The following is a 27,752-nucleotide window of genomic DNA, read 5'->3' on the forward strand; positions in this document are numbered from 1 at the left end:
CCAGAAATGAAATGCCTTCCTTTTTAAAGCAAGAGACAGTAAAGTATTTCTCCTTCCCCTTCGCTAAATGCAGCGACTTGTGCAAGAGACCTATGCAGAAAGCTGGGAGTTGAAACAAAACTGGCCAAGACAAAAAACAGTGCCAGGAAGACAAGATGCTTTTTTCATCAATTTTGGCATGCCACGTTGACAAAGGATGAAGAAATACCAATAGAGACAAGAATCCTGAAAATCTTGAGGACTTAATACTGACAGCTCTAGTGCTTGGTAACTGAATTACACAGAGGTGTGCACACATTCACTTGCAAGCAATGATGCTGATTTGACAGTGCTTCTTTCACTTGAGATTCATGGGGTGGAAAAGAAAAGGAAAGGAAAGAATCCTGAGTCTTGCACAGAAAAATTACCATAAGAAAGCTAATTCCCTATCAATTAAAAAAAAATCAACCCCACAACTAAGACACATTCTTTCAGTGTCCTATGTTTAAATTCACCATGTAATTCTTATTTCAAGGCATGGCATTAAAGCTTTTCCTCAAAGTGCCAATCTGCTTTTTGATCTTTACTGCTGACATGAAATAGAAGAGCTGTACATCATATAAATCTTCAGCTTTGCTTAGCTTAAAATTCATAAAGAGAGAAAGAGAAAACAAAGCCATCTGCATAAATCCTTCCAAACCAAAAGGCATTCCCCTTACCCTAACTATCATTCATTTCTGCACATCTTGTTTGAATTATCATCTGAAGTTTGTCTTGTTCCATCTCCAGAACAAGTCAAATAGCAGAGCATAAAGATATGGCTACATGAATAAAACCATATGATCTACTTGGTCACTGTTAACTTAAAAATAGGCTTACACAGAAAAATATTATCTGGCAATTGACATGTTACTTTGATCCTTTTCTTTCTGTATCCTGTCACATGCATTCCATCCAGCAGCTACTGGAAGCACTGGCATGCACCTTCAATGTGATGAGAAGCAACAATCCAAGGGAATCGCTGCACTTTTACAAAGTTGGGATATTGAATTCAAATGAGACAGTATCATGTTACGGAAAGGAAAAGTTAAATTTTAAGACAAAGAAGAAGAACTGTGGTACTAGGCACTATAAAATGCAGCAAGTCTCAACAGGTGATACAGCAATACTTCAACAGATTCACAGGCTCATATGGTCCCATTCAGAAAAACTCATCTACAATAGAATTCCTGAAATAGAAAAGTCTCCCTTGTCTCTACCCTTCTGTTTCTATATCATGGCATGAGATTTAAGACAATGTATGCTATACAAAAAAAAAAGGCGAGGAAGGGTCTTAGTCATACATCTTTTTTAAAAAAAAATGCTTTTTACTCATTCAAAAAAATCAAATTAACTATTTTGAGATCAAAATATCAATTTTAAGAGGTTTTATATATTTGTTGGTAGCATGTCTCAATCTGTAATGTACCATCAATGATACAACTTCAAAGTGGAAATATCGTGCCTGAATTAATTGAAAGACTTGAAGCTTGATCTATTGCTTATTGCAATAACTATTGCAGGGAATAGTTATTTTAAAGAAAGATGCTCACCGTTCCAGAATTGCTTCACTTTCCATATGCCTTCTGCAAAAGTATTTTTTTACGATGGCAAGACAGGAGAAACAAACATATTTCTCTCCACGCTCTTGACTTTCATTCCAAACTGTGCCCCAGCAGCAATTACAGTGATGGTACACAGGCATCAGAAGGCAAGGAGGAGAAATGCCAGGAAGAGAAGCTACATCCTACCCCAAACTAATCAACAGTCTCAAGATTAAAACACTCTTAGGGAATCAAAGGGGAGAAAACTGAATTGTCTCCCACAAATTACTCAAAGAACATAATGCTTGTGCTCTTAGAAAAAAAGGAAGCAACAAGATTTTCCCTGCTGCTGAGAAAAAGTTTGATAGAGCACTTTGATGGCACATCCAGCCATGGGCTATGACCTTCAAGAGGCTACAGTCCTTCATGGGCTTCTTGTGCAGCTACTGCTCATAGTTTACCCCAGGAAAATCTCTCAGGGCTGAACCACAGGAACAGTGCAATGTGTTGCAGTATCACACGGTTTGGACGCTCTGCTAAGAAACAGATGCCTAAAGATTTTTAGCTTTTTCATGTATTTGTAGCTTTATAGTTTTTTAATAAATGGTTGCATAGTTTTTAACACTTTCTCAGCCTTTCTCACACTTTAGAACAATAGCTAACCCTTTATAACACATTCTTGAAATTCTGTTTAGTCTTATTCCCAAGAAGAGAATTTCTAACATGGAAACTTTGTTTTACACCAGCACCTGAGGGACATAACAAGATATAGGACAAGGAACCCCCTGGAGAAACTCCAAGGGGCAGACCCAAGGGTGGGCTGCTGGGGTAAATGGTCCCTTATTGGTTGTACCCGCTAGATATACTAATCAATTAACTTTATAAAAATCACAGAAATCCTCTGCTATGTATGCACCTCAAAGCTTTCATTAAAGAACAGCTATTTATATTACCACTTCAATATTATTTGCAAAAGTTTTTTTTTCTGATTCCAGGCAACAAAACCCCACAGATGTAGTCAAAGTACATTGCCTCAAATCCAAAACCATCCTTCTTGTTACTGCATTAGTAACTTAGTTACTTAGTTGCCACTTTGCTGTTTGTTTTACTCCTGGAAAAAGCAGGTAATAGCAAGCTGCACAAGACACAGGGAGAGTTTGCAGTGGCCAGAACTTTACATGCAATTTTCTTTCACAAACGTATATGCTCACAGAAATGATTGATTTTACTTTTCATGGTATTAAAAAAAGCAGGCAAAGTAAGAAAGCTTTGTCTTGAAAAGTCAACGACAGGTGAAATAAAAGGGAAGTGGGGGGAGATGCCTGAGCCTATAGGAATTTACAATGGTAACAGTGAGGCAAAATCTTACTAGTTAAAAATAAAATCTGGAAGGACGAGAGAAAATGTTAGATTGGTTCAGAGATGTGCAAGGATAATCATAGGTTCTTCATCTAAGAATGCCATCCAATTTTGATCACAGGTTCCATTTGTGGTACCAGCTGTGCATGAGAATGAAATTTATAGACATTCAACAGTCTCATTCAACAGACTGCCCAGAGGCAACACTGAAAATGTTCTCACCAGTGTGCTCTAACTGCTTGCAGGATTGATGCCTAAACGTATTTTACTATATAACCCTTCTTCTATGACCTCAATTATGAACAGAAAAACACTATTAAAAAGAACCTGGGGTTAACATAATTAAAGCATTTTGCTAGATTTTAAAAGACTTCAAGATTACAACAGTCTTTATTTTCAACAATTCCCTAATATAGCCATTATGCAATTTGAAGTAGAAACAGTATATAATTATGACTGCTTAGTTTGAGTTGTAGGTGCATACTAGTTTTCTTTTTTCCCCATCTGGATGAAACTTTTTAAAACAAAGCAATTACTGAGAAAGTAATTGTAAGAAAAATGTATTTCATGGAAATTGTAATAAATACAGAATTAATTGTTCTTTTTATGGTATATGTTTCCAATAATATATGTTACTATGGCACCTCCCACCCTTCATAATCAAGGTGAAAAGAATTTACTCCAATAATTTATGCTTTCTTCCTATTTCTGATACTTCCAATCTAAAAGTTGAAATACCTCCATTAAAATTTAATTGTAAAGAATTTTTCATCCACTCAGGTTGGGAATAAGACCTTTTTTATTATAAACATTTTTAATACTACCTTGTCAGACAAAGGAATTCTTTGCATGCCTCTGTTGTCTTCTCACTTGTGCCAGTAATAGTGGTATGCTTGTTTTGCTGTTTTCTAAAAAGCCCCAACATTCCCACAACAGCTGCTTTCCTCATTAACAGGTAACCAGCAGTATCCACATGAAAGAAACTTTCAAACATGAGAATACTGAAAAGTCTCTCTCCATGAGAATGCACCAGGCTAAAAGCCTTAGCTGCATGCTGCAATGCCAGGTAACAGAGCAACCTTGAGAGCAATCACCTCTAAAGACTCAGACCAGCACACTCAGAGGCACAAAGAATGCTATGCAGATTCCAATAAACCCCAAGCAAAATTCATAGTCATGTTTATTAACTGAAAGCTATAAAACCTGCCTTTAAGTAGCAGTGTAAGCAATATTAATCACTGCGGCTAACTACTGCATTTCAGTACAATACAAAATATAAAGGTGTCCTGACCCATCCACAAAGGAGATGCCTCCAGAAGGTACTGGAGGATGTTGGCCCGAGTGCTCATTTGCAACTCCTGACAGATCACAGCCAGTACTCCATTCTTGTAGCAGCACCACTGAACTCCTTGCAGACAAACCTCTCCTGTATTTATAGGACGGAAACAGATTAACTGCATCTGCTTTGGCTGTAGTGTGTCTTTTATTGATTCCAATTCTGACTTCTAAGAAACCAAAGCAGAAGGAAGCAGGGAATAACCATCAATACTGGGGACTGCACTAAGGCTACACTAAACTTTGTCTGAGAAAGGGATTTGTGGCAATTCAGTCAGTGTCTGATGGAAGTGTTTGATGTAGCGGTAACAAACCATTATGACCCATAATTTATATTTTGTCCACCCATTTTAAAAGGAACGTTATCTGTCTACATGAGGATCACACACTATGGAAGCAGCATCTGTGTGCAGTTACTGAGAGCTGTAATGGCAGTAAATCTCCAGTGGAGAAAGAGTTGGAGCCTTACAGATTTAGACATCCACAATCTGAGGGCTGTTTCAGAACTTCAGAGCTCAAACAGTATTGCCAAAATAATATGCCTGAGAAAATAACCAGGGATAGAAGGGAAATGGAAACAAGAGCACGTTTCAAGTTGTAAACAGAGACTCCAGTACCCTTCCCTCTCTACTATCTGTTTTACTGTTACTTTATCCTCCCAGCTATCAAGCCAGACAACCCAGATTTACGTTTTGTTTTAGCTCATAATAGCCACCATACAACAGGGCAATGGGCAGAGCATAAAGCACACCCATTTAATCTTTCTACCACAACATACATTTAGTGCACATCTTATCATACAATTTTGGCAGTCCCTGAGAATCAGCTGTCCCTATTTTCCCAGGCTCCACGAGACCGTATGGCCCACACAGAACATATTGAATATACAAACTTGCAGAGGAAGATTGTTTTAAGGTCTGTAACTCGCAGCAGGAACGGAGCTAAGTTCAGTTCCACTTGGAAGCCATAAAAGCATGGGTTTAAAAAAAGTGCAGCAGTATCTGGTGTTTGATATCTAACAGTATGCAACATGTTTATGACATGTATTAGGCTACAAAATCTGAGTTCATAGCCTGGGACAACAAAGCAGAACTCAGCTCTGGCATATGTAGTGGGAAATAGAAAGGCATGTCTCGTACTGTAATGGATATTGCTGCTCCCTCAAGAGCTTGAGTTGCATAGAGCAGGTGGTTCAATGAAAGATACTAGCACTTTGGAAAAATTAAAATACAACTAAAAGAGCAACTAAATAGCAGCTGGTTCAAGCACAAGTCAATTCAGATTCAGTTTTACTATACAAACAACACAGTTCAGTTCTCCAGAATTACTTTTCAGAAATGACAGGGTAAGAAAGTTTGGACAAAATATGTGGCAACTAAAACTGTCTCAGTTACACAGAACTCTGTTTAAAGGGTACCAAAATAATGAAATCTAGATGAGTTAACACTTTCAGACTACTTTAAAATTAGTCTGATTCCAAACTGTATGATCAAGTCCCACTGTCTTAAAACAAGTCCCATGGTCAAGTATGTGTTCTTAAAAACAGCTTTTCCCTAAATTAAAAAAAAAAAAAAAACAACCAAAAAACCCCCAAAACCTTTCTCCTCTTTCACATTAAGTATTATAACCTCAGAAGCAAAAAGAGAAAACACCCAAGTATATGATGGAAAGAGGGAAACATACCAACATGCACAACAGCATACCAAGCCTACATATTGGAAAAAAAAGTTTTATACATTAAATGAGATCAGCAGAACTAAGTGTTAAAAAGGGTCAGGGCTAATTTCAAAATATGCTTTAGGAGTCGGACTGTCTCCAGGAAGAACAAGAGTTACTTGCCAAGTAGGAAATCATGTCAATACTGGCTATTCTTAATCACAGTCTCATGTAGTGGAGAAAATGTAGTCATTTCACCAAGTGAACACCACTCCTTACTTCCATACCTCGAAATATTCTTCCCCCACACACCCACTGACACTTTTTTGCTGCGGCAAACATTATAGAAAGTGGATTCTGTGTTTTAAAAAGTTTGTTGGTTTTTGCTTTTGTTTCACTTTTTCCATTTTTAAAATGAAGCAGAATTATAAAGAAAATTTTTGTGTGACTCATGAGAGTTTGAATCAACTCAGTCTCTGCCAAACTGAATCTTGGGTTAATCTTCCAAGCTTATAGGGTTATAAGCTTGTATCTCATCCTCCAGATAGCAAAAATAAAAAAGCAAACTGGTTTTCTATGCATAAAAAGTAATAATCCATGCTGGAGTACCCTGGAGGTTTCAGTACCACCATCAGTCAATAATTGAAAAGCTGGGGCTCTGTTACTTAGAAAAGTACTTTAAAAATGATTTAATTTCTTAATTGCTTTCAAGTTTTAGATTACACAGGACTGGTAAGCAAGACTTTTAAAGATAGTTATTGTAGTTGAAAAACTTCTGAAGTTCTGTAAAAATTCCATTTATATACTGAACTATTATCAGATAGAGCTTTTTTCAATCACAAGTGAAATCTTTCTCTACTCACTTGTGTGAAGTACAAAAAAATAGGAAAGTAAGCCAAGAAAAATTATCTTGTTTGGCATGAGATTTAGCTAAAACATCAAAAGCTAAAACCTCATTCCTAAGTATTTGAGCAGTACAGCTGAAGGGCTGCATGTGCCCTATGCAAAAGTCATTAAAAACTTAGTTAAATTTTAATTCAACTGTTTTTCCAAAACAGGTGTTTTGACAGTGTCATATGACATGATGCAGAAGAGTGCATCCATAAGCAAGCCATTTTGGTTGAATATATATTATGCAAACCAAGATCAGTTATACCTAAAAAATAACCACACTTACCTGTTAATGTAACTTAGAGCAACATAGGTTGGCTGCTGAAGTTCCTGTTTTTCTAATACACGTGGGTCTGTATCTAGAATAAAGAAATACATACACAGAATTCAGCTTTGTGCATTTACACTGAAATTAGGGGACTGAATGGTGCAAAGTAACCTAAGTGGACACAAGAGGTACAAAATAGCTCAACCCAGTTTATCCAAAGAGTACACTTAGCACAGCTCCATCACTCGCTCATTCATTCATAAACACAGTATTGCATTACTTTACCCAAGAATTTGAAACATCAACAGTGATGTAATTTCCAACTGTCACACAAGCTTTCAAGATCCCCCTCATAAATACTAGTTTTCACTGCTTTCCATGATTTATAGCATTTATAGCATTAAATGGCTCAAGCTTGCTTCTTTTTTAATGTAGCTATTTTAACATTTTAAGATGTTCCAAGATCTCTCTGTTGGGTCTTGAGACTTGTCTTCTGCATCTCTGAGTTTTGTTCTCTCCCTTCTCTACAGCTTATTTTCTGAAGCTCTGAATCAGAAAAGTCATACAAAAATGCTCTTGAAGCAAAATTCTTGCCAAGCAGACCACTGCCCACCAAAAGTCCCGAAGCAAACACATCCAAATTCCCTCAAGTGCTTTCTCACTCAAACGAGAAAATATGTTTTCAATCACTCTTTCCATTGTCCTTTGCAGTTAAGTTGTGCTTTTATCTAACAAAGGATTTTTGGTTTGAATTTTTGAAACCAAAGCCAAGGGAGTATGTTCATAGTTTAGACAGCATTCTTATCCCAAAACCCAGGGTTATATTGAATTTTCAATATAACTTTAAGTTTCAAATACAACTTTGCCCTGCAAAGTTAGGCACCTTTAGGAGCTGAGCATAAATAGTCTTCAAAAGTTCCCAATGGAAAGTGCATCCTGCCTGTGCAGATTACTGTAGTCATTAACAACATGTTTTATGCATTACTTGAAAAGCAATTCTGTGTGTAACTTGTGTGTTTTAACTATCAAGAATAAAAACTGCCTTTACCAAATGGCTCCCCACAGCACTGCTGCTCTCCATCTTTTATTTCTCAGAACCATCTACTTTGTGTTTGGTGAGGGGGAAGGGCATGAGGCACTCCAAACAAATCCCATATTTTGGATTGTTCTTGCTTCCTTCTAGAGTTTTTAAGCATTGTTAATGTTTAAAAACTCATTATCTTGATAAGCACATTAGTTTGACTTGCTCAGTCGCTTTTGGTGTTTTTTGTGGGGTTTAAAACATGACACAATTATTTTGAAATCTGTATCTGCTGCTGTGCCTTAAGGAAGATTTTTAACTGAACTGAATGGGGACGGTGCTTGAGGGTTTGTGCATTTGTCACACCCACACCACTGCTGAAGCAGATAATGTCTTTATTCAAGGAGAAGGGAATCCCCTGTCTGCCTCTCAAAGCTCAGATTGATCCTAATCCTTCTCCTTACACTTGCTCCTGCTCAGCTTAGGCTGCAGGATTTGCTAACATGCCTTAATCAATATATCCCTGAAGATATAAAGAACTCTATGAAAGTTCAGTGAAGAGGGATAAAAGTACAAGTGCCAATCCAATCAGCAACCCCAAGCCTGTTCTTAAGAGGAAAAGGTCTTGCTGGTGCCTGGGGAAATTGTACAGTAATTGCCAGCACATCACACTCCGTATGAAGCTCACCCAAGACAGCAAAGCATCAGTGTCTAATGGTGTCTAATTCACTTTTCTGAGGAAGTTAGGTTCACACAGCGTACACAGATCTTTTACTTGCCTTTTTTTCTATAAAACCCACCATCATCATTTAGCAGGCCAAGCATACAACTACTGCCATGGCGAGCTCTCTTAGACTTACACCTCAGCGGTGGCATGGCCTGCCATGGAACTGTCTCGATGCAGAATGTCTGCAGGGCATTAATCCCAGCCAGGACTGTCTGAGAACTGCTGTAATGCCTAGAGAGGCGACCTGGAACAGAGGCTGGACAGAATTAAAGGAATTAAGTAGGTATTTATTAAAAGGCCCTCAAAGGATACACCTTGCGCAGGCCAAGAGCCCAGCCGTGGCTCTACCCAAGATGGTCAACCAGTCACGAGTTTTCACACTTTTATAAGTTTTGCTGCATTTACATATTGGAGTTAATTGTCCAATTACAGCTTCAGGTTATGAAGTCCCATCCTCCCAGATTGCTCTCCTCAATCTGCTGATTTTACTTTTTGGGCCTGAAGCTGCAATGGTGTCCTTGGTTCTCAGACTGGAAAAGGTTTGTTTTGTCTAACAATTGTTTTATCTGTGAAGAGAACTTGCTAACACTTTATATGAAGTTCAGAGTCACACACTAAGGCAGTACAGAATCTGAAAAATGTGAAAGCTAAAACGTAAGGCATCAGCTGCAAGCCAAGTTCAGGCATCTGTGGTTAAATGACTACGTCTTTGCTAATCCAGTTCTTAAATGGGATTAACCTCCACCTATAAACAACAGTTTCTGTGACTGAAGGAGACAAAACTGGGGCTGGTTTACATCAGAGTGCTGCACATTATCTGTGGGAGAGGACAAGGAAGGGCTCTAATGGAGAGTCCACCACCCTTCCCACAGCTTGCCAGCGGCTCCCCATAACACCAGCTGAAGATGAAAATACAAAGACAAAAACCAAAAGCCCCATAACTTTTGTGGGAGTGTGTTATCAAAGCAGAGAGCAATTTGCCTGCTGGCACCTGGAAGAAACAGACTCCTGTCTCTCAGTAGGTGCTGCCTGTCACATGAAGAGCACAATGCAGATTCTATTTGATCTATCTGTCCCTCCCTCCTCCATGTATCAGACTTCACACGTTTTTAAAGTCAATTATGCTGCATATAACAATTCCACAAAATAATCCAAGCCATGGTAAAAAATCTTGTATGAATTTAGCACTTAGAATGCTTGACACATTTTTATTCCTCTTACAACCAGGTGCTGGGTTGCCAGTCATGAGAATGCTGCATTTACTGCAGCAGGAACTACACATAACACTGCTGGGTACTATTTCTCTTCCTCAGCTATAATATAAATAAAAAACCCACGTAAATGTGTTCTGGGGCCACAGCAACGCCCTCAGAGAAGAGCAGAAGAGAGGAGAAACAGCTGTGCCACAAGTGGCAGCAGCCCTGGGGCCCTGGCATAGCCCCTCCCCAGTGGAGGGACACACTGGCAGCCCCTCTGCATCCACCTAAAACCTGCATGGCTGTGCTATCCAGGCACATGCACATTTTGCCCACCACTGCCAGCTTTTTTCTCACTGTCTAAAAATGCCACCAGTCCATTCCTTTCTGCCTCCATTCCATCTTCCTCTACCCAGCCTCACACAGTGCCTTTCCTCTCTCCTGCCCCTTTCTAACTCCAATTCTTTCCATATATCCTGCCCTCCATCGCTCTCAACTGCTTTCTCTGTTATGTTGCCCCCTCAAAATGTCCCAACATAAGAACAAGTTAAAACTTTCATGGAGATGTCGATAACCACCTGTTCACTTTTGTACCACAGGACTGCACATAGATGCAATTCATTCCCTGGACTGCCCTCTTTCCTTCTGCTCCTGCCTGACTCCTCCACTCCCTTTATTGTATTTTACTTCTAATTTAGGCAGTCTCTGCTTGCATTCCTGATGTTAGTTAGCACTTTTTTGAGCAGAGTGAATACACATTGTTAACAACTACAAAAAGATCACAATCATCTCAGACTTGATAAACCCCCCCAGTAGTTAGGGCTTTTTTTCCTTTCTTTTTTAAGGAATAGCAAGTACAGCTATAGTGGAATTAAGCAGCAGTATTCCCTGATGCTGAACCTTCAAGCCTGGACTTCCAGCACTCTGCTTTTCTCATGTCTAAGCACATCCATACAGACACTAGCAATGTTTTCTAATACCACACATGCTGCCCAAAGCCTGTCTCTGAACACGTGCTGCCCCACTGACCAGGATGTTATGCATCAGCCAACGCTCTCACTTAATCTGATTTGGGAATGAAAAGTAGGGGAGACAAAAATCTGTTGTCAATCTCACAAAAATGGCCCTGTATAATGTTACATGTTTAGTCAATGTTTCTTCAAACTCTCAAAGTCAGCCAAAAGTAGCCTAAATAGTTTCCAAATAGACACCTATAATGGTTTAAACACTCACAAATGACAAATTTCTTCTTGAAAATATTTAAGCAATATAACTTAGGGCTGATCTGAGTTCCCTTTCTTGTAAGAAAAATATCCAGCACACACACAAAAACTACTCCAGAACTTGAAGGCACTGGTTGATTAGCATTACTTTAACTAGCTACCCTCAGTTCTTGAATTAACAAGGGCTATCCAAGACTCACTACTTCACTGGTTTTGCAGTAACACTTTAAATCTACTAGAACAAGTTGCCAGCTGCTGTACATTAGCTGCCTTCATTACTTGTCTCTTCTTATAAACATTATATGCCACTGATTTCATTCCACAGTAGGAAGAATTACTTTCTGTAATGTTGTGAGAGTTTTTTATGCTATGTCCTCTTCATTTACTACGGTGCTAGATTTTTTTTTTCTCTTTTTCTTTTTTAATGAAATATTATTAAAATAAAATTTTTATTTTATACTAACTACTCCAGAATTTTGCTCTGCATCCCAGCACCTCACTAATTAAAAGACTGAAGTGTGGATGCTAACATCCATAAGAGAGACAGAATTACTCAGTCATCTGCAGGATTAGACCCCTCCAATTTCTCACATCCACAACCTGCTTCAACTGGACAGCTAGACAAGTAGTATCAGTGTATAATTAAGGCTGAGAGACCATAAATTGCACTGAGCCATCTTTGAACTGTTCACACAAAGCCAGGCATTTTCTGTGGAGTATGTTCTAACCAAATAAATCACTGACTACTGAAGCATGCTATGATTACTAAATCACCTCACTACACAGAAATAACTTACAGCCTGCAAAATCCTAACCTGGCAAAGTATTTTAAAGAGAGCAAATCATAAACAAAGGCATACAGATCCTGTATAAGCACAGTCTTCAATTATATAACTTGGTTCTACGTTAATATTTCTGCACAAAAATACATGTCACCTCTTCTTTGTATATAATGCAGCAATAAGCTTTTACCCTATTACCCTACAAGATACAAGAAAATTATCAGAAGCAACTTCACTTTCATAAGAGCTCTGGTTTTGAATCACTGTGAAAGATCACTTTTCACCTTACAAAATGCTAACAAATCCCAGTGGCATTATTTTACAACCACGAGCTTTCTTATGGGGCCCAGGAAAGATCACTACTACTAGCAAAGTGGTAAAGATAGTCTGAGAAGAAAAATAACGACCTGAAGGTGGTAAAAATTATACTGCTCTTCAACATCTTGAATATGACTGGCCAGTCCTGTTTCAACCCCACCCTGGCACCATTTAATAAAAGCAGAGGTTGAGGTCAAGACTGACAGAAAATCCAGGTGCCTGAAGAAGGAGACGTGAATCCCTACTCACTTACAAATGCAGTGGCTGGATTGTCAAAATTTTTTGGCACCTGTAATCCTCCAAGAGATTTCACACACCAACAACCAGAGTAGCTTCTTTATGGCAGATATTTATCCCTTTATCCATCTTTGTCATAGGGGGTACTATGCTAATTGAGTGTGGGGGTGATTATTGGGGAACAAATTTCAGCCTAACAAACAAGGTCTCTCAGTGAGCTCCAGTGAGCCTCTGGTGAGAAGTACAAGACAGTTCACTGATGTTGCAGATATTACCTTTTGGAGGGAAGGGTTTAGAGATGTCCATATCTTAAAAAGACTTAGGTTTCAAAAATGTGTCTTCTGTAAGTCATGTCAATTTTATACCAAATAGTTACAACAAAAAGCCAAAAGGCAAAACTCCCTTTGCCAAACCAAGGGCCTTATTTCCATTTCAGTTTAATCTCTAAAAGAGTAACAAAATGCCTTTAATGTAATGAAAATAACAGCCCTGCAAAGGATTTTAAAAGGATTTTAAAAGCACATATTTGCAAGGACCAAGGACTTACAAGTCTCTCCCAAGTCTCTTGGAGATGTTAATGATAATCTCACCTTTTTGTGCAAGATCACACTGGGGTAAACTGCCAACACAGAGGTTCCCCAGACTCAAACCTGACTTTGCCAGAACATCCATACACATGTTCTGCTCGCCCACCAGCAGGTTCACAGAGTGCCTGTCTTGTATTTCACTTGGCCTTGAAACTGGCTGATATAAGTCAGCCCAGCTAGTTAATTAAAACCTACACTTCCCTTGAAACTGGCTCGCTTCACTAATGATGCCAAGGCAAATATTTCTGTTGGCTTCCTCAAAAGTCTGCAATTGTTCCTATGTGGATGTAGCTTAAAAAGCCAGAAATAGATAAATTCAATGTTACTGGAAATTGCTCCCCATCTAAAACCTCCATTACAAGGAAACCATTATGAGTTTCACAGTATCAATTCCAAATGCCGCGTTATTAGTGTCTTCTTGTAAATAAAAAGAAAAAAAATCACAGACAAATTAACACAGTCCTTTAATTATATCTTTACCAGAAAAAAAAAGTCCTCATCTTCAAAAAGGAGATTATGCTCTTCACTTCAAGACAGAACACTGGAAGATAAATATGATTCTGCAAGAGTTTCAAATCTGGAATTCAAGAACACCTTTACCATTTAAGCATGAGCTTAGGTTCTTTCCAAGATCAAGGTGTTAAATGCCACATAGATGGACTTATTAAAATGTGTGAAAGAGATCAGATACCAAACTTTCACATTTCCACAATAAGCTCTTTAGATGACTTAGCTCTCTAAATAGATGACTAAGAAAGCTACATACAGGCAAATACAAACAAGAAAACACTGTACTTATGTCAAGTTTCACAGTTTTGGTGAAGGCTAGAGGCTCCAGAATATGTTTTAGGACAAAATTCTGCCTGCTTGGTCTATCCTAGAGTTGCAAAAAATTCTCATTTAGCTGCAAACAGTTTATTTCCCCCATCAAATTGTACTTAAGTGCATGAAGCCATGAAAAAAGAGACCCTTACAGACACAGGTTACATAAGTAATACAAGAAGGTCATGAAACTGCAGTATTTTTGGCCAGCTGGGGGACAGCTCTGTTGGGCTGCTGCTCAACCCAGGCCTGTGGACTTCCCACACAGCAAGTGGGTGATTGCAATTGCTGCATTACAGCAGGAGAATAATGCAGTCCAAAGACAAGGTAAAGCCTCAGAAGTCACAGCCCAAAAGCTGAACTGCTGTGGACTTCTCCTAAAGCCTTCAAGCACAAAAAGGTTCTCATTAATCTTAATAACTGCAAATTACATATTACACATGTAGACAAGTGGTTAGCAAAAGGAAATGTCAAACAGAAGGTTTATTTAAATGGAGGCTGCCTCAGTAAAAAAACCCAACAAGTATAAATTGGGAATGCACACAGAGGCAGCTGGAAGGCAAAGCAGCAGCTGCTGACTTAACACCCTGGATTAGCACACACTGGCCCCTTCATGTTGGTGCACCTCCCAAGGAAATGAGGCAGCCCTTGTGGAGTTCCCAAGGAAAATGGTAATTTGTAAAAACTGCCTCTTCATTGGAAAGGCACCATGATCCCAGGCACAGCACTCCCAGCATTTTAGCTTCACTGAGTCTAATGAATGCAGAACCTCTAAGATGCAATCAGAGGACGTCACTGTAAGAAGGAGTATAAAAAAGGGGAGAGAAGTTCAAAACCAGAAAATCATTGAAAACTAAAGCACAAAAACCTCTGAGAACACCACAACCAAGAGCATCCATTCACTAACTCAGACTAGCACAAATGAAATTCCATTTTGTAACACAACCCCTGTGAGACACAAGAACTCAGGGTTTTGTCATATGAGAAAATGGTATCTTGGTGGGTGATAAAATAACACATGGTATTTCAGATAACCTACACAGAAACAAGCCTGTGCTTTGATATTACAGCAGAATAGAACCTTTTATATAACACTACTTTGGATCAATCCTGTTCCATCCTTGCAAGCTGCCACTATTTAATTCAGACTCAACTTTTAAAAATAATGGCCACCCTGTATCTTGTCCAGAGAAGCAGGGTTCTGATTACGGTATTAATTTAATGCATGGTTACTAAAAGTATTTTAGCAACACAAATGAGGTGATCACTTGACATTTCCTATTTTTAATTTAAAAACCAAACAGCCAAGTAAACAAACAGAAGGACTTGCAAACCTGAAACACATCTTTCATTGAAAAAAAACCAACTGTGATATAACCATATGCAAGAAAAGGTTATTTCAGATATGGACAATAGAAAAGAGAAAGAATGCATGGAATCCAGTCAAGGATCCTGAATATTTTAAAAATGTTCTAATTTCTGCAATTAAGTTAATTATTGCACAATAGTAAGTGACCACAGCGCTGCTCAGTTGCTGAAAGCAACCTTTGGATCTGTCATGCTGCCCTCAAACAGGCAATTAAAGTGAAAAATGAGAGTGTGAATAACTTTCCAGTACCATATTTTATATACAAATAACACACAAATAAAACCTGAAGTTCTCAAACCAAACACTTGATCAATTTAGTCATGCTTTTATCTGTTTATTTGAACATGTATTGCTTTGCTACTCTTGAAATCCTTATTACAGATAATCTACTGCCTTAAGAAGAGTTTTCCCTTACCAGAAATTAAGAGAACTTTCCAATTCTCTGTCCCTAAAATAATTTGCATTAACTGAGGCTGAGTAGTAGAAAACATTCCAGCCTTGGGCTTTTCTGGTCCCTTTTAGAGTGGTGGTGACTGGAGATAGAGCCCAGCCCTCGAGGGCCCTCTGGCACACCTGAACAGGCTAGGCTGGCGCCCACAGGCTGCAGCTGCCTCTGGCACCAAGAATGGCAACCCAACCAACCCAAATTTAAGTAATTTCCTACTATGACCTTGTCCTCTGAAAACCCAAACAAATCTCCAGCAGCAGCTACAAGACAGAGAGCTGTGTAGGAGGGTATAACCTTAACCCTTTCAGAAAATATTACAGTGCACTGTGATTGAAGACACCCTCAATCTCAGTAGCTCATGCCTCAGCATAAGAAGAGTAATGCTGTAAATCAGCTACTTAATTTCTATTCAAACAGAACATAATTGCTGGTAACTGGCTGAAAAGCAACAAATGCCAAAAAAGGTCTTTGTGATCTTTCAGATGTAATGAACTGCAAGCACACTTCATGTGCCATGATGCTTTTCCACTTACTATGCTAATTAGTTTTTATTTGAAACACACAATTATTGGTGCAACCAAATGCAATCATTAATGTATTTATTTGATAGGCAAAATATTCATCAATCAAATCAACAAGAAATAAGCAGTGCTGGAAATGTCCCTTAGAGAAGGAAAAAACCTCCATGACTGCTGCTATTTAATTTTACTTTTTAAATATTCAATTTTTAAGCATTTGAAATGTTAACGTCTTGCTTGTAATTTCTAAGTGCAAATACACTTAATGAAGCTTGACGTAGAGAAAAATTAGAATGCCATTTTCACAGAACTTAACAACATTTAATTCAAGTCAAATAACCTCATGATATGCCACTGGAGAGTAAATAAAAGGTCCATTTGCACTTAACAGTCAAGCACACAGGACATAACATATATCATTAGTAATCTCTGAAATTATCCCATTTCAGTAATTAAATGAGCATTTTTATTCCTCACCACACTATGATGTCTCTTTTGGCTGAGAGTTTTAAAAACTCCTGTGCTGTGGAAAGGCATTCACTCAGATCAGAGAAGGTCGCCGAAATCAATTAAAATGAAATGTAGTTAATGGTCTAAGGATACTATTCTGTACTGAAACCATGATCAAACCACTTTCCTGACCTGCAGCACTGCCCCCAAACACCCACACCAGCACAATGGTCCCTTCAATCACTTTTGTTGGATTGAAGGACTCCTGGCCAGGGTGGCTGTATTGCCTCCCCAGATGACTTCTGATGCCAGCAAAGCCCCTCTGCCTGCACGGCTGTGACTCCCTGGAGGAGATCTGGTACTGGGCTGCCTGGGGGGAAAGAGTTTGTCATTCCCTACACTGCCAGACTGGAGAGAGTGGAGGAAAAGGAGCAGACCCAGCCCTGCCTGCAGAATTTCTAGGCATTCAGTGAAACTGCTCCATTTCCAGCATTTCACACATTTCTCCCCTCTCTAAGGTCAAACACATCATTGCTCAGTACATCTGGAAGTGGCACCAAAAAAAGAAGAATGAGGAGCATTCATCCTGCTCTTAGCATTTTGCCAAAATTATAAGGAAATAAATTTTTAGAGTTGATAATTGATTGACTGAGGGCTGGATTCTGTGGGTTTCTATGAGAACCCAGGCCTTGTTTGGGCAAATCCATTGGGAAGTTTGGCCTTTTTTGGGCAAAACTTGGTAACTAGCAGTTTGAAGAACAATCTTTACATAAACCACAAGGCTCTGTTTTTTCAATGTGATGTGAGTACATGCTTAAGACCATATTTTAGGATAAACAGCTTAGCATAAAGGAAGCAGTTATTTCAAAACAGCTAGTTTTCCTACTAAAAAAATTTAAAATTTATAGGTTTGTGTTTGGCCTTCATACTAATATTACTCAAATACTCAAACCCTTGTTTTCATCTAGTTTTAATAATGAAAACCTGGCTAAACATTAAAAAAGAAATAAAACCTAGTGTTACTTTATATAAAACTTCAAAAAATATATAGCTTGACAGTTCTGATGCTTGAGGGTTTTATTTCCTAAAGTAGTAATGGTCTCCAGGAGTTAAAATAATATGGTTATATCCCAACTCCATGACCAGCTAAACCACAACTGAACTGCAGTGGCACATATTTCATTTGCAATGCCAGAGGATCTCCATTTCAGACTATCAACACAGCACTAAATTTCCAAGTGTCACTGGAAAGAGGCCACCTGTAATTTTGGTTGGAAACACTAATATGAACTGCTAGAAGCAGCACAGCCAGTGTTTTACCAGTTCAAACTCTTCATCTTTACCAGCAATGAGAAAGGAAAGCTTTTTACTCTCACTTTAATACTGTGTCTTCTCTCCTCTGCAAACAGCGGTTGAGGGATTTTTTGGTTTATTTTAAGGGAGGATTGTATGAGAAGGAAACAAAACATATTTTTCCTTTGAGTCACTAAAATGACTATAAGCAGCTTATCTTCTGTGCTACTACTCTGCAGTCTTGTAAGAGACAGGATTCCTAATCTTTGCTTCCTGCTGATAGGGAGTGCACAGAATTAAGCTATTTCTTGTAAGGAAGAAAGAAAGAGCATAATTACCTCGTGTTACTCAAAAGAAGCTCCAGAAGACAGCAACCATGCCAGGTGGAGCATGGACAGGAACCAGATGTGTTAGAACACCAGGTGCTCAGCTAACCTTTCTTTCCTAAAATGTCTTCTTCCAAAATTTGTTGGTAAATACCATGTCTTATGTAATTTCATTATTTTCTTTCACTGGGAATAATTTCACCACCAATATGCCTCATGCAAGGCCATGAACAACTCCAGATTTGTCACCGGAGCTACACGTGAAATACCCAGCAACAAGCCTACTTTGCAGGGAACAAGAAATGTACAAAAACACATATCACATTTCCCAGAGGGAGTGAGGGTGTGGGGGTATCCCGCTCTTTAAGGGGAAGATATCATCACTGAAAATAGTCCACAAATGTGAGCCTAATACTCTGAGATGAAAAATCTATTTTTCTGCAAACAAACTGTCAATAAATTTAAATAAAATAGTTATCCCCAAACAGCACCTTTTGGAAATCTAAGACTCAGTTACTGGGATAACCGGAATTGGCATATAAGAAAATCATTAAGTGCTGTTAACTATCAACCTTGAGCAACAAGACTCTTTTATTTGTCCTTAAGTATTAACAGTGGAGCAGAACCTTTGCAGTTTTGTACCTTTGACATCTGTTTTTGAAAGAGAATCGCCAATTATCTTGAGAATTGAGAAGGTGAAATAGATTATTTCATACACTGAAGTTAGTGAATGGGTTCCAGTATCCTCAGCCACTGGGAAGCCAAGCGCAGCAAGGGGTTTGGTGCCCTCCACTGAACTAATCTGGCCATCTCAGTCCAGCTCTTAGAAAGGACAGGATTTTGCAGAGCAGGGAATGGGTGAAGCCTCAAGGCTCCACTAGAACTGGATGCTGCCACATGCTCTCTCAGCTCAGTGGTCTGAACCCATACAGCACAAAGATGAAGATGAGGTTTTACCCTCATGCAACCACTCATAAACTGAGGCTTGCAGAGGGAGAATAAAACCAAAAGGTGAATGGCCAATTTAAAACAGAACATAAAAAAATTATATAAGCTTAAAAATATCAACATTAAGCAGCCATTTAAGGATATAGATGAGCTTAATAATCAAAGATATTCTAAGACATGTATTCTTATACATTCTAGTTTTACTTTATTATCCCAATCAAAACCATGCAGCATCCAAAAAAAACAACAAAAACACCCCCACAATCCCCCAAAACAAGCAAACAAAACACCCTTCCAAACCCCAACAACAGAACCCAACCAACCAAAACAAACAAAAAATCCAACCCACCCCCCAAAATCTCACTTAAACCAAACAAAAAAAAAAATTGCCTGGTGTGAACACATAGGAAATACAAGAAGTTACCAATTCCTTCAAAATTCTTACACTATCATTGCCCTCACACAGAATTTGAATATAGAATAATTAATCGAATAGTGACACCAATGAATACAAAGCTAGCTGACCATAATAATAATAAAAAAAAAATCTTTACAATGATGACAACAGGAAGACAATTCACTATAAAAGCTCACAAAAAATTGCATGCCATTCTTTGGCTTCCATAGTTTTCTCTGGCATTCATGTAAGCCTGAAGTACCTGTACTTCCTTAATGATTGATGTAATAGAAAGCAACAGAAGGGCATTGAACTTTTTGCAGGTGAAAGTGGTGCTCCAGGTTCACACAAGTCAAGCTCAGGCAGGATTCTCAGCAGAGAAAGCTCATTTTCTGCTCAGGAATGTCTAAGGGATCAAGCATTCTAATAAATGCACTGGTATGTCAGAAATCAGTTTTAATTAAGTAAAGGTAAGAAGAAAGATATGAAAGAGAAACTTTCCTACAAGCAGTAAAATTTCTCCTTGCATTGAATAATGTAAAAAAAATCATTTTTGCATGTGAGTTTGAAATGTTGTTTATTTCTGATGTAATAGTGTAGACAAGCAATGCCTCACTCCTAGCTCAGGGTAACAAGTAGTACAGCCCTGTTTCAAAACAGTGTTAAGTTTACTGCATTTAGTCATTTGAAAAATGGATCATTCAGAATTCCCAGAACACCAGTTATTTTGCTATTCTTATGCATTATAAGTAATTAGAATCAGGAAGAACTTAAAAACAGGTAGGGAGGAAAGGAGGACATTCAAGCAAGGCCTTCTCAGATCATGATACTAAAATATCTACTGTATATACGCACATCTTTCCGGGTAACTAAAAAACAGATGCTCATTCTTCTAAACAATCCAGCTGCTAATTTTACAGACAGTAGCTAACAAAGAAGATTTCTTTCTGAAGTGATGGTATAGTGCCTTCTAAATCCTACTATTGTTACTACTAAACAGCAATTATTTAACAATTAGGAGTTGACAGTATTACCAATTACTACAGCAATAAATCTTAATACAATTTTTATTCTGTACTGTTCCTCCTCTGATCAATACCCAAGTATGAAACAAAAAGCACAACATACATTTACCAAAATTACTTAAGGGATGTGATAAGAGGGAGACAGTAGATAAAGGTTCTGATGCTGAATTTGAGGGCAGTTTAAACCCTTATTAATTTGTCTCAATATTTATTCAACTATGCTGTTACTTACTCTGTTGGAGTTATTTGTAAACACAGTTCTGTAAAACCCTCTAAAGAACATTAAATAATTCGTCCTCAAAAGACTATTAGTTTATAGAGAAAGACACTTTCAACTTTAAAAACCCCATATTTCAATAATGACCTTACAAGTGAAACGGCACATACCATCAGAAAAATAACATCACCTTTCCAAGTATGTTACTACCTGCAACAGCAGGTGCTTCCTATTTTTAGTCTGTTTCTCTCTTCTCAATAAATAATTTTAGAAGTTTAACAAAACCCTTTAAAACATTTCCATCAAAGGCTTATGTAAAAAGGTATGGTTTGTTAAAGGGTATTTGTTCAGAGGAAGAGCTTCTTTGGTTTGCTGTTTCTAAACAAACTAATAAAAGAACCCAAGTGGCAACAAAATACTTCTCCAGGTTCAACAGACACCTGCATACTAGCATCAGGACAATATAACAATATATCCAAAAATATTTCACAATATTTAACTAAAATTGCTTTGAACTCTTTTTATATTCAGGACTAACATGGTGTGCAAGTATGGTGGTTGGATTACAAGAGAAATTAAGACCACCAGCAATAATGCTCCCCCTCCTCTAAAGCATTTTCCCTGTGCCTCCAATGAGCCTTTTCTATCCCCTCCTCCTGTCTCTAGTCCATCTATTAAGGCTGTGTGAATTATCTCCCTCTCCATTCAGTCTGGATTTTAGCAAATTCTAATATTCATTCCTTAAGGCAGTGTCAGGGTGCTCACCCCTTGCTCTACGGAGTGGTGTTGATTTGCAGAGAGAAGCAGAGAAATGCCTTGCAACTCCTCCATAATTTATTCTAGCTCTAAAGTTTTCCACTGCAGTCGGTAGACTACCTAACAGCCAAGTCAAAATGAAGACAAACATCTCCTATGACAGAAAACCGTGGGGAAGGTGGCATGAATTAAAGAGCTGGAAAATAAACACCTTAAACAAACCACCTCAGCGGGAGACCGAGATTGTCTGGCAATGAACTGCAGACAAGATGCTTCAAAAAGCTCCATAACAAAGAAAAAGCTGCATATTGTTCAAGGGTTCCCATGTCAGCACCACCCCTGAAGCCAGAAACATTAATAACTTCTCTTTTGTTTTTATTCTTTCTGCAGAGGAGAAGGGAGTTGAAACCCAAACAAACAAATAAAAGTATATAAACATGATTTCTTTTCTTGCTAGTAGAAATTTGCCCATGCCAAGTACTAATGTACGATCCTGGGGTTGAAGGTTTCTTGGTTTTGTTTTGAAAGGGGCAATGGAGTCCTACCATTTGGTTGAATGATAAAAAGCTTAAGACACTCCTTACCAGAGGCTGTCCACTGCATCAGCTCAGCAGACAAGCTTATCAGTTTGATGAGGTAATTGCTTACATCTTTTCCTAACTAGATTTCTCTTTTTCTTCCTTACACACTTGGAAAAAGCTTTAATGAATTGATTATCAATTAAATGTACCAGACTGACAGCTATCAAAAATGCTCTCTGCATTGCCTTGATAAGCAGAAATTCACTATGAGCAGTCAAAATGTAAGTTTTTCTGCTGTTGTATCACTGGGTTAAAGACTGACTTTCCAGTGTGAAAGTTCAGGCATATCATTCCAATCAGGATGAGACCCAAGGAGTCTGACAACCCCTTGCAATCTGACTTCAATGGGAAGAAATCCAGCGGACTGTGGAAGAAAGCACAAGAAGGTACAGCATGCTCTACACCATCCATCAGCATAAATCATCAGAGGACTGGGACAGGGAGGGATGGCTGGAGGCAGACTGCACTACAGTCATGTTGCAGCCTGAGGTAGTGTCTGCTGGGAATACAATAGCTCATTCTCCATGCCCATGCAATAAATGGCCTTCTCTCTGCAGCTACCAGTTAAGATTATAAATCAGTATGTTTTGCAATATTAAAAGCCACTCCAGCTGCAAAGGAACCAAGATCATAAATTCTTTTCAATGCACTTTTGAACAGCTTCAGACAGTAGTGAGGCTTTCCCTGGGAACACCAGACAGCTGTAAAATAGCTGCTTCAAATCTAGGTTCTATTATAGGAGATGGAAAAGACCTGTATGAACTGTTTAATTAACAGATCAAGCCACCAAGACCCACGAGGAAATAATTCAGCTCTTAACAAAAGGTTTTAAGTGTTTCTTGATCCCCTATGTGATGTTTGTGAATTAAGTAAAAAATCTGAGTTGAAGGACATCTCCAGAACTCATCTTCCCATTGCTATTAATGTATGTCAATTTAACAGTGGGGATTAGTAGAATTTGAGGTATTTCTCAAAAGGATGAGCCTGCTAACCAGAGGTCTGAGGAACCCACACACCAGCTCTTCCTCAAACGGGCATGAAAAAGGTCTTTGCTAATTTGTTTCTTTTCCCCTATGAAATCAGTGGCTCTTAATCTCCAGTTGATCACTTAATTTACCAAGAAGGAAATCAGACTATTTTTTCTGTAATTCAACAGCAGCTATAGGTGGCCACACAAATTACCTCTCTGCTGTTCCCCAGACCTGGTTATTTAAGAGCAGGTTTGGAGTGGAATGGGAAAGGAACATTGCAGTATCTGCCATGATCAGTAAAGGAACTTCACAATTGTCTGCAAACAAAGATCAATAACTGCAATTTTATTGCTCAGTGGTTTCACTGAGACTTGCATGGGACATTGTGAAAGGAATGCCATCATCAAAAACCCACTCTTCTTTAAATCCAGCTATGTTCAACGTGAACAAAGAAGGGAGCCTACCAGATAGCACATTGTGTGGAACAGTGGACACGGAGAGAGTAACAAGCTATGCTGTTTTTCTGCAAGACAGAACCCTTAAGAAGGCAAGCAGGGCCAGGAGTTGGACTGGATGATCCTGATGGGTCCCTTCCAACTCAGCATATTCTATGATTCTATCCTTTTCTGCTTCCCACAGTAAGTCTGGACATGGACCTGGTCTCCAGCACAAGCAATGTGTCTTAGCTCTTGTTTTCTGTGCAGGTATAAAAGGACCAGTTTCTTTCCTTCAGGTTTAAAGCCTAGTATGAAAAAGAACTGTCAAGAAGCACCTTGAAAAAGCATTGCACAGCACGTATTTTTAGCCCACTATCAATAATGGCAAAGCTTACATTAAAGAAAATTAGGTACCAAAGTTACTTTGGTCCCAGTTTTAAATAAGAGAATGAATATTCTGCACTGGCTAGGATCAAAGGCCTCAAGATCAATTTCCAGCTCAGCCACAGATTGCATAAGAGTCCTGACACTCATTTCTTTGCTCAATTCACATTTATTTTTACTTTTTTTGCACTTCACACCTTCTTCTGCTTGCTGTGCATAAAATTAAAGAATATTCCTGAGGCTACATTATATTTGATGGTGCAATTAAGTATCTACAGTGAGATGTGAGCATAACTATACTTCAAAATCTTCCCATAAACACCCTTAACAGAAACAAGGCGCCATTTGCCTTGGTTATTATCAGTAGTGGAAGGCTGCAGTGAGGTTTCCCTGGAGCTTTCTCTTCTCCAGGCTGAGAGAATGGCTGTGCCATTCAGCTTCACATCATCTGCAAACTCACTGAGGGAGTGCTTGATCACACTCTCTGCCACTGACAGATTAAAGAGCACCAGTTCCAGGACAGAGCCCTGAAGGACACCATCCATCAGCAGCCTCAGCCTGGATGTAGAGCCATTGACCACAGTTCTCTGGCTGCATCAGGGTACCAAATAAACAAAGAACTCAGGCTGTAAGGTATACAACACTGAGGAGAAAATACAAGAGAATGTGTAACTCTAGTCACTGCATGCATCCAAATATTCAATCATCCACAAGTGCTTGGAGCCACTAAAGCAGAGTGATCAGGGTGGGTGGGGAGGATGACACCTAAAACCACCACCACCACCCTGAAAATGAAAAAGAAGCACTCAGTTTGAGTTCACTGTCATATTCCTGGCAAAATATCCGCTGAAGCACTGCAGAGAATTTTACAGGCCTGGAGGAGACACTGAAGAAATACAAACATATCAATGAATACCAGCAGTGAGAGATAAACAGTTTCAAATGCTTCGTACAACCAGAATCACTTTGCAGCCAGATTCATTGCCAAGATGAAGACTTGGAAGGCTTCTGTCAGACTCTTTCCAATTACAGTGTTTTATGAAAACACAGGGCATACAGTATGCCTTGATGAGAAAAACCAGTGTATATATAGGCTCATCATCCTGAAGCAGAAAGCACTGAGGTAAGTACTAGTTGTTATGGATACGTCTGCATAAGTAATGGGTGTTATTGCATCTAACCTTCGGGTTTCATTTATTTTATATTGGAGGGTGTGGGTGTGTGTAGAGAGATTTATGGTTTATGTTACAGACTTTCATCTGCCACAAAATCCTGAAGTGTTCTTACACTGACTGAAAAAACACCTTCAAGCAATGAGTTTAATGCAAATTCAGAGGAATCAAGTATCTTTAGACAACTTTGAAAAATGCACTGTTGATTATTCTTTTGATCAGTTTGTGTATTGCTCTTTGATAAGCAATGTTTCTCACTGAGTATGCACAATTAAATGTGAACAGATTTCATGACACAACATGTAACTCATTGTGTGTTCCTTGTGTCGACTGACTTCTCAGACTGAGAGTTGCTCTTCTGATGACGGATGCTATACTGGGGGAAAAAACCCCACCCAAACATCTTTGAGGACCTCAAAGTTACTCCATGAGGCCCACACAGGCTAGAAATACCATCATATTCTATACATTTTTCTTTGTATGCATACAAGACAGGAGGAAAGATTCTAAGGACCTTAAAAACCAACTACCAGACAAAATTCTAAATCCGTTTTGGTACTGATACCTGGTAACACAAAATGAACATCTGAAACCAGGTGTGTGGGTTTAGAGTTTTTTGTGTTGAGTCTTTAAAAATAAATTTTAATTTCAGTTAGAAAACAGTGTTACTAATTGGAGATAGTCTGTGTTCTAAGACCTTCTGTTGGGTAAACTTGACAGCTCCAGTAAAAGTTCATGTCTTTTCTATTTTTAAATGAAAAATATAACTTGCTTTGTCCTATTTAGGTAATAATAATAACGAAAAACCAAATAATTATAAACACACACACACACACACATATATATATGTGTGTGTGTGTATATATATATATATATATATATATATATGTATATATATATATTTATACATATATATGTACGGCCCAGATCTGGAAATCAGTCAAATGAAAAATGAGTCCTAAATTTTTAAGCCAACTTCACAAATTGGACCTATCAAGACTCTATAGAGTTGGAAGCCCTAAAGATCTCATAGACCATGAGTTGAAAAGAAGTAAACTAAATTCAGACCTTGGACTGTTTTCTTGGACCTCTGTTCTCCTTTAAACCCAGTCTTGAAAAGCTTTGCCTCCTCTCCTTCTCACGTGTCAGCAGTTCTTAAAGGCAGTTTGTGCTCACTCTCATTTTTGGTCAGAAAAACAAGAGAGAAAACTTTCAGGTTTCCCTTCCCAGAGATTTCAGCAGCCTATCAAAAGAGTTGCCAGGACGTAATCTTTCAAATTCTTCAACAAACAGCTTCACTGTTAGAAACTTTTGCTTCTTTACAGTCCCATTACGAACATCTACTATGCTAAAATAATGAACAATTTCCAGATACTGTAACCTTGTCAAATTTGAACAGTGTTCACTAAAAAGAACTCACTTTTCCCTCTCTTAAGTTCTAAAGCTTGCTCCAAGACAGAGATATGAATCATCTGAATGAAATAGATATAATATCTTTAACAATAGGGAAACCCAGTTTTTCCTAATTTTCTTTAAAAACCACATGAAGCTTTTTCTTAAAACTCATGCACAAAGAATGCATCCATAAGCTGACACTGAGAAAAAAAAAAAACAGTCCAAATGGTTTAAATGTGGAAAGGATATAATTAAAACCACTTCTGAAATAGAAAATGGAAGTTCATTGAGAGGTCTTACCACAATTTCTTTACAGATCTTCGTATCTTGCTGTTTTAAGTTATCTGCTGAACAGGTACAGAAAGAAGGAACTACCATAAACAAAAAACCCTTATTGACAAAACAAAAGTATCTTGACAACATAAACAGAAGGAGATACTATCTAGCATAACCTTTCTTTCTTCTCTCTTCTAAGCATTGCTTTAACCTCTTTACTTTGAAACAAGAGTAGAGAGGTACAACGTGCCAGGTAACTTTGCATCTTATCTGTTTAATCAATGCCAACCTCTGAAAGGGAAAACTAAATCCTTCCCAATTCCCTTCAGAAGTTCCCAGCTTAGTGGGTGGTGCCATCTGGCTCCATCAGCATTTTATTTCCTGTTCCAAATTTACTTCAACTTTTTGATTGCTCCTTGAGTTTGTTTTTTTGTAAGACCCACAATGTCAGCTACCTCCATACACATCCTTGGACACGTTCTTTGAAGCACAGAGTTGACAAATAGCATCAGTACCCATCAAAAGGACAGGCAGTTCTTAGAGGCACATATTTTATGATCTCATCTCATGATTACTTTGTCATCAAAATCAGCTGCACTATTACTTCTGCAATATCAGGATCAGCTGAACTCCTTTTAATATTACTCCTGCTGTTTTTAAAGCTTTAATGATGTTCCCGAATAATTTGCCACAGAACAGAATTTACCACAATCCACCTATATATGGAAAGGATGACTGAAATGAAATAATAAAAGAAAACACAGGGAAGAAATGAAAATCAAACTAATATGGAAGTTATTTGAAT

At 38.4% G+C, this 27,752-nt stretch overlaps 1 protein-coding gene across 2 annotated transcripts in view; it reads right to left on the bottom strand.

Annotated features, from left to right (window-relative positions):
* JAZF1 (JAZF zinc finger 1) overlaps window positions 1-27,752 on the bottom strand; it is a 187,799-nt gene that overhangs the window by 77,879 nt on the left and 82,168 nt on the right. For both annotated transcript variants that reach the window (XM_030943726.1, XM_030943725.1), the window contains exon 2: window positions 7,090-7,162. In XM_030943726.1, the coding sequence (XP_030799586.1) occupies window positions 7,090-7,162 (73 nt within the window). The remainder of the gene's footprint in view (window positions 1-7,089; window positions 7,163-27,752) is intronic.

The sequence above is a fragment of the Camarhynchus parvulus genome, chromosome 2 (assembly GCF_901933205.1).
Source record: "Camarhynchus parvulus chromosome 2, STF_HiC, whole genome shotgun sequence".
Lineage (NCBI taxonomy): Eukaryota > Metazoa > Chordata > Aves > Passeriformes > Thraupidae > Camarhynchus > Camarhynchus parvulus.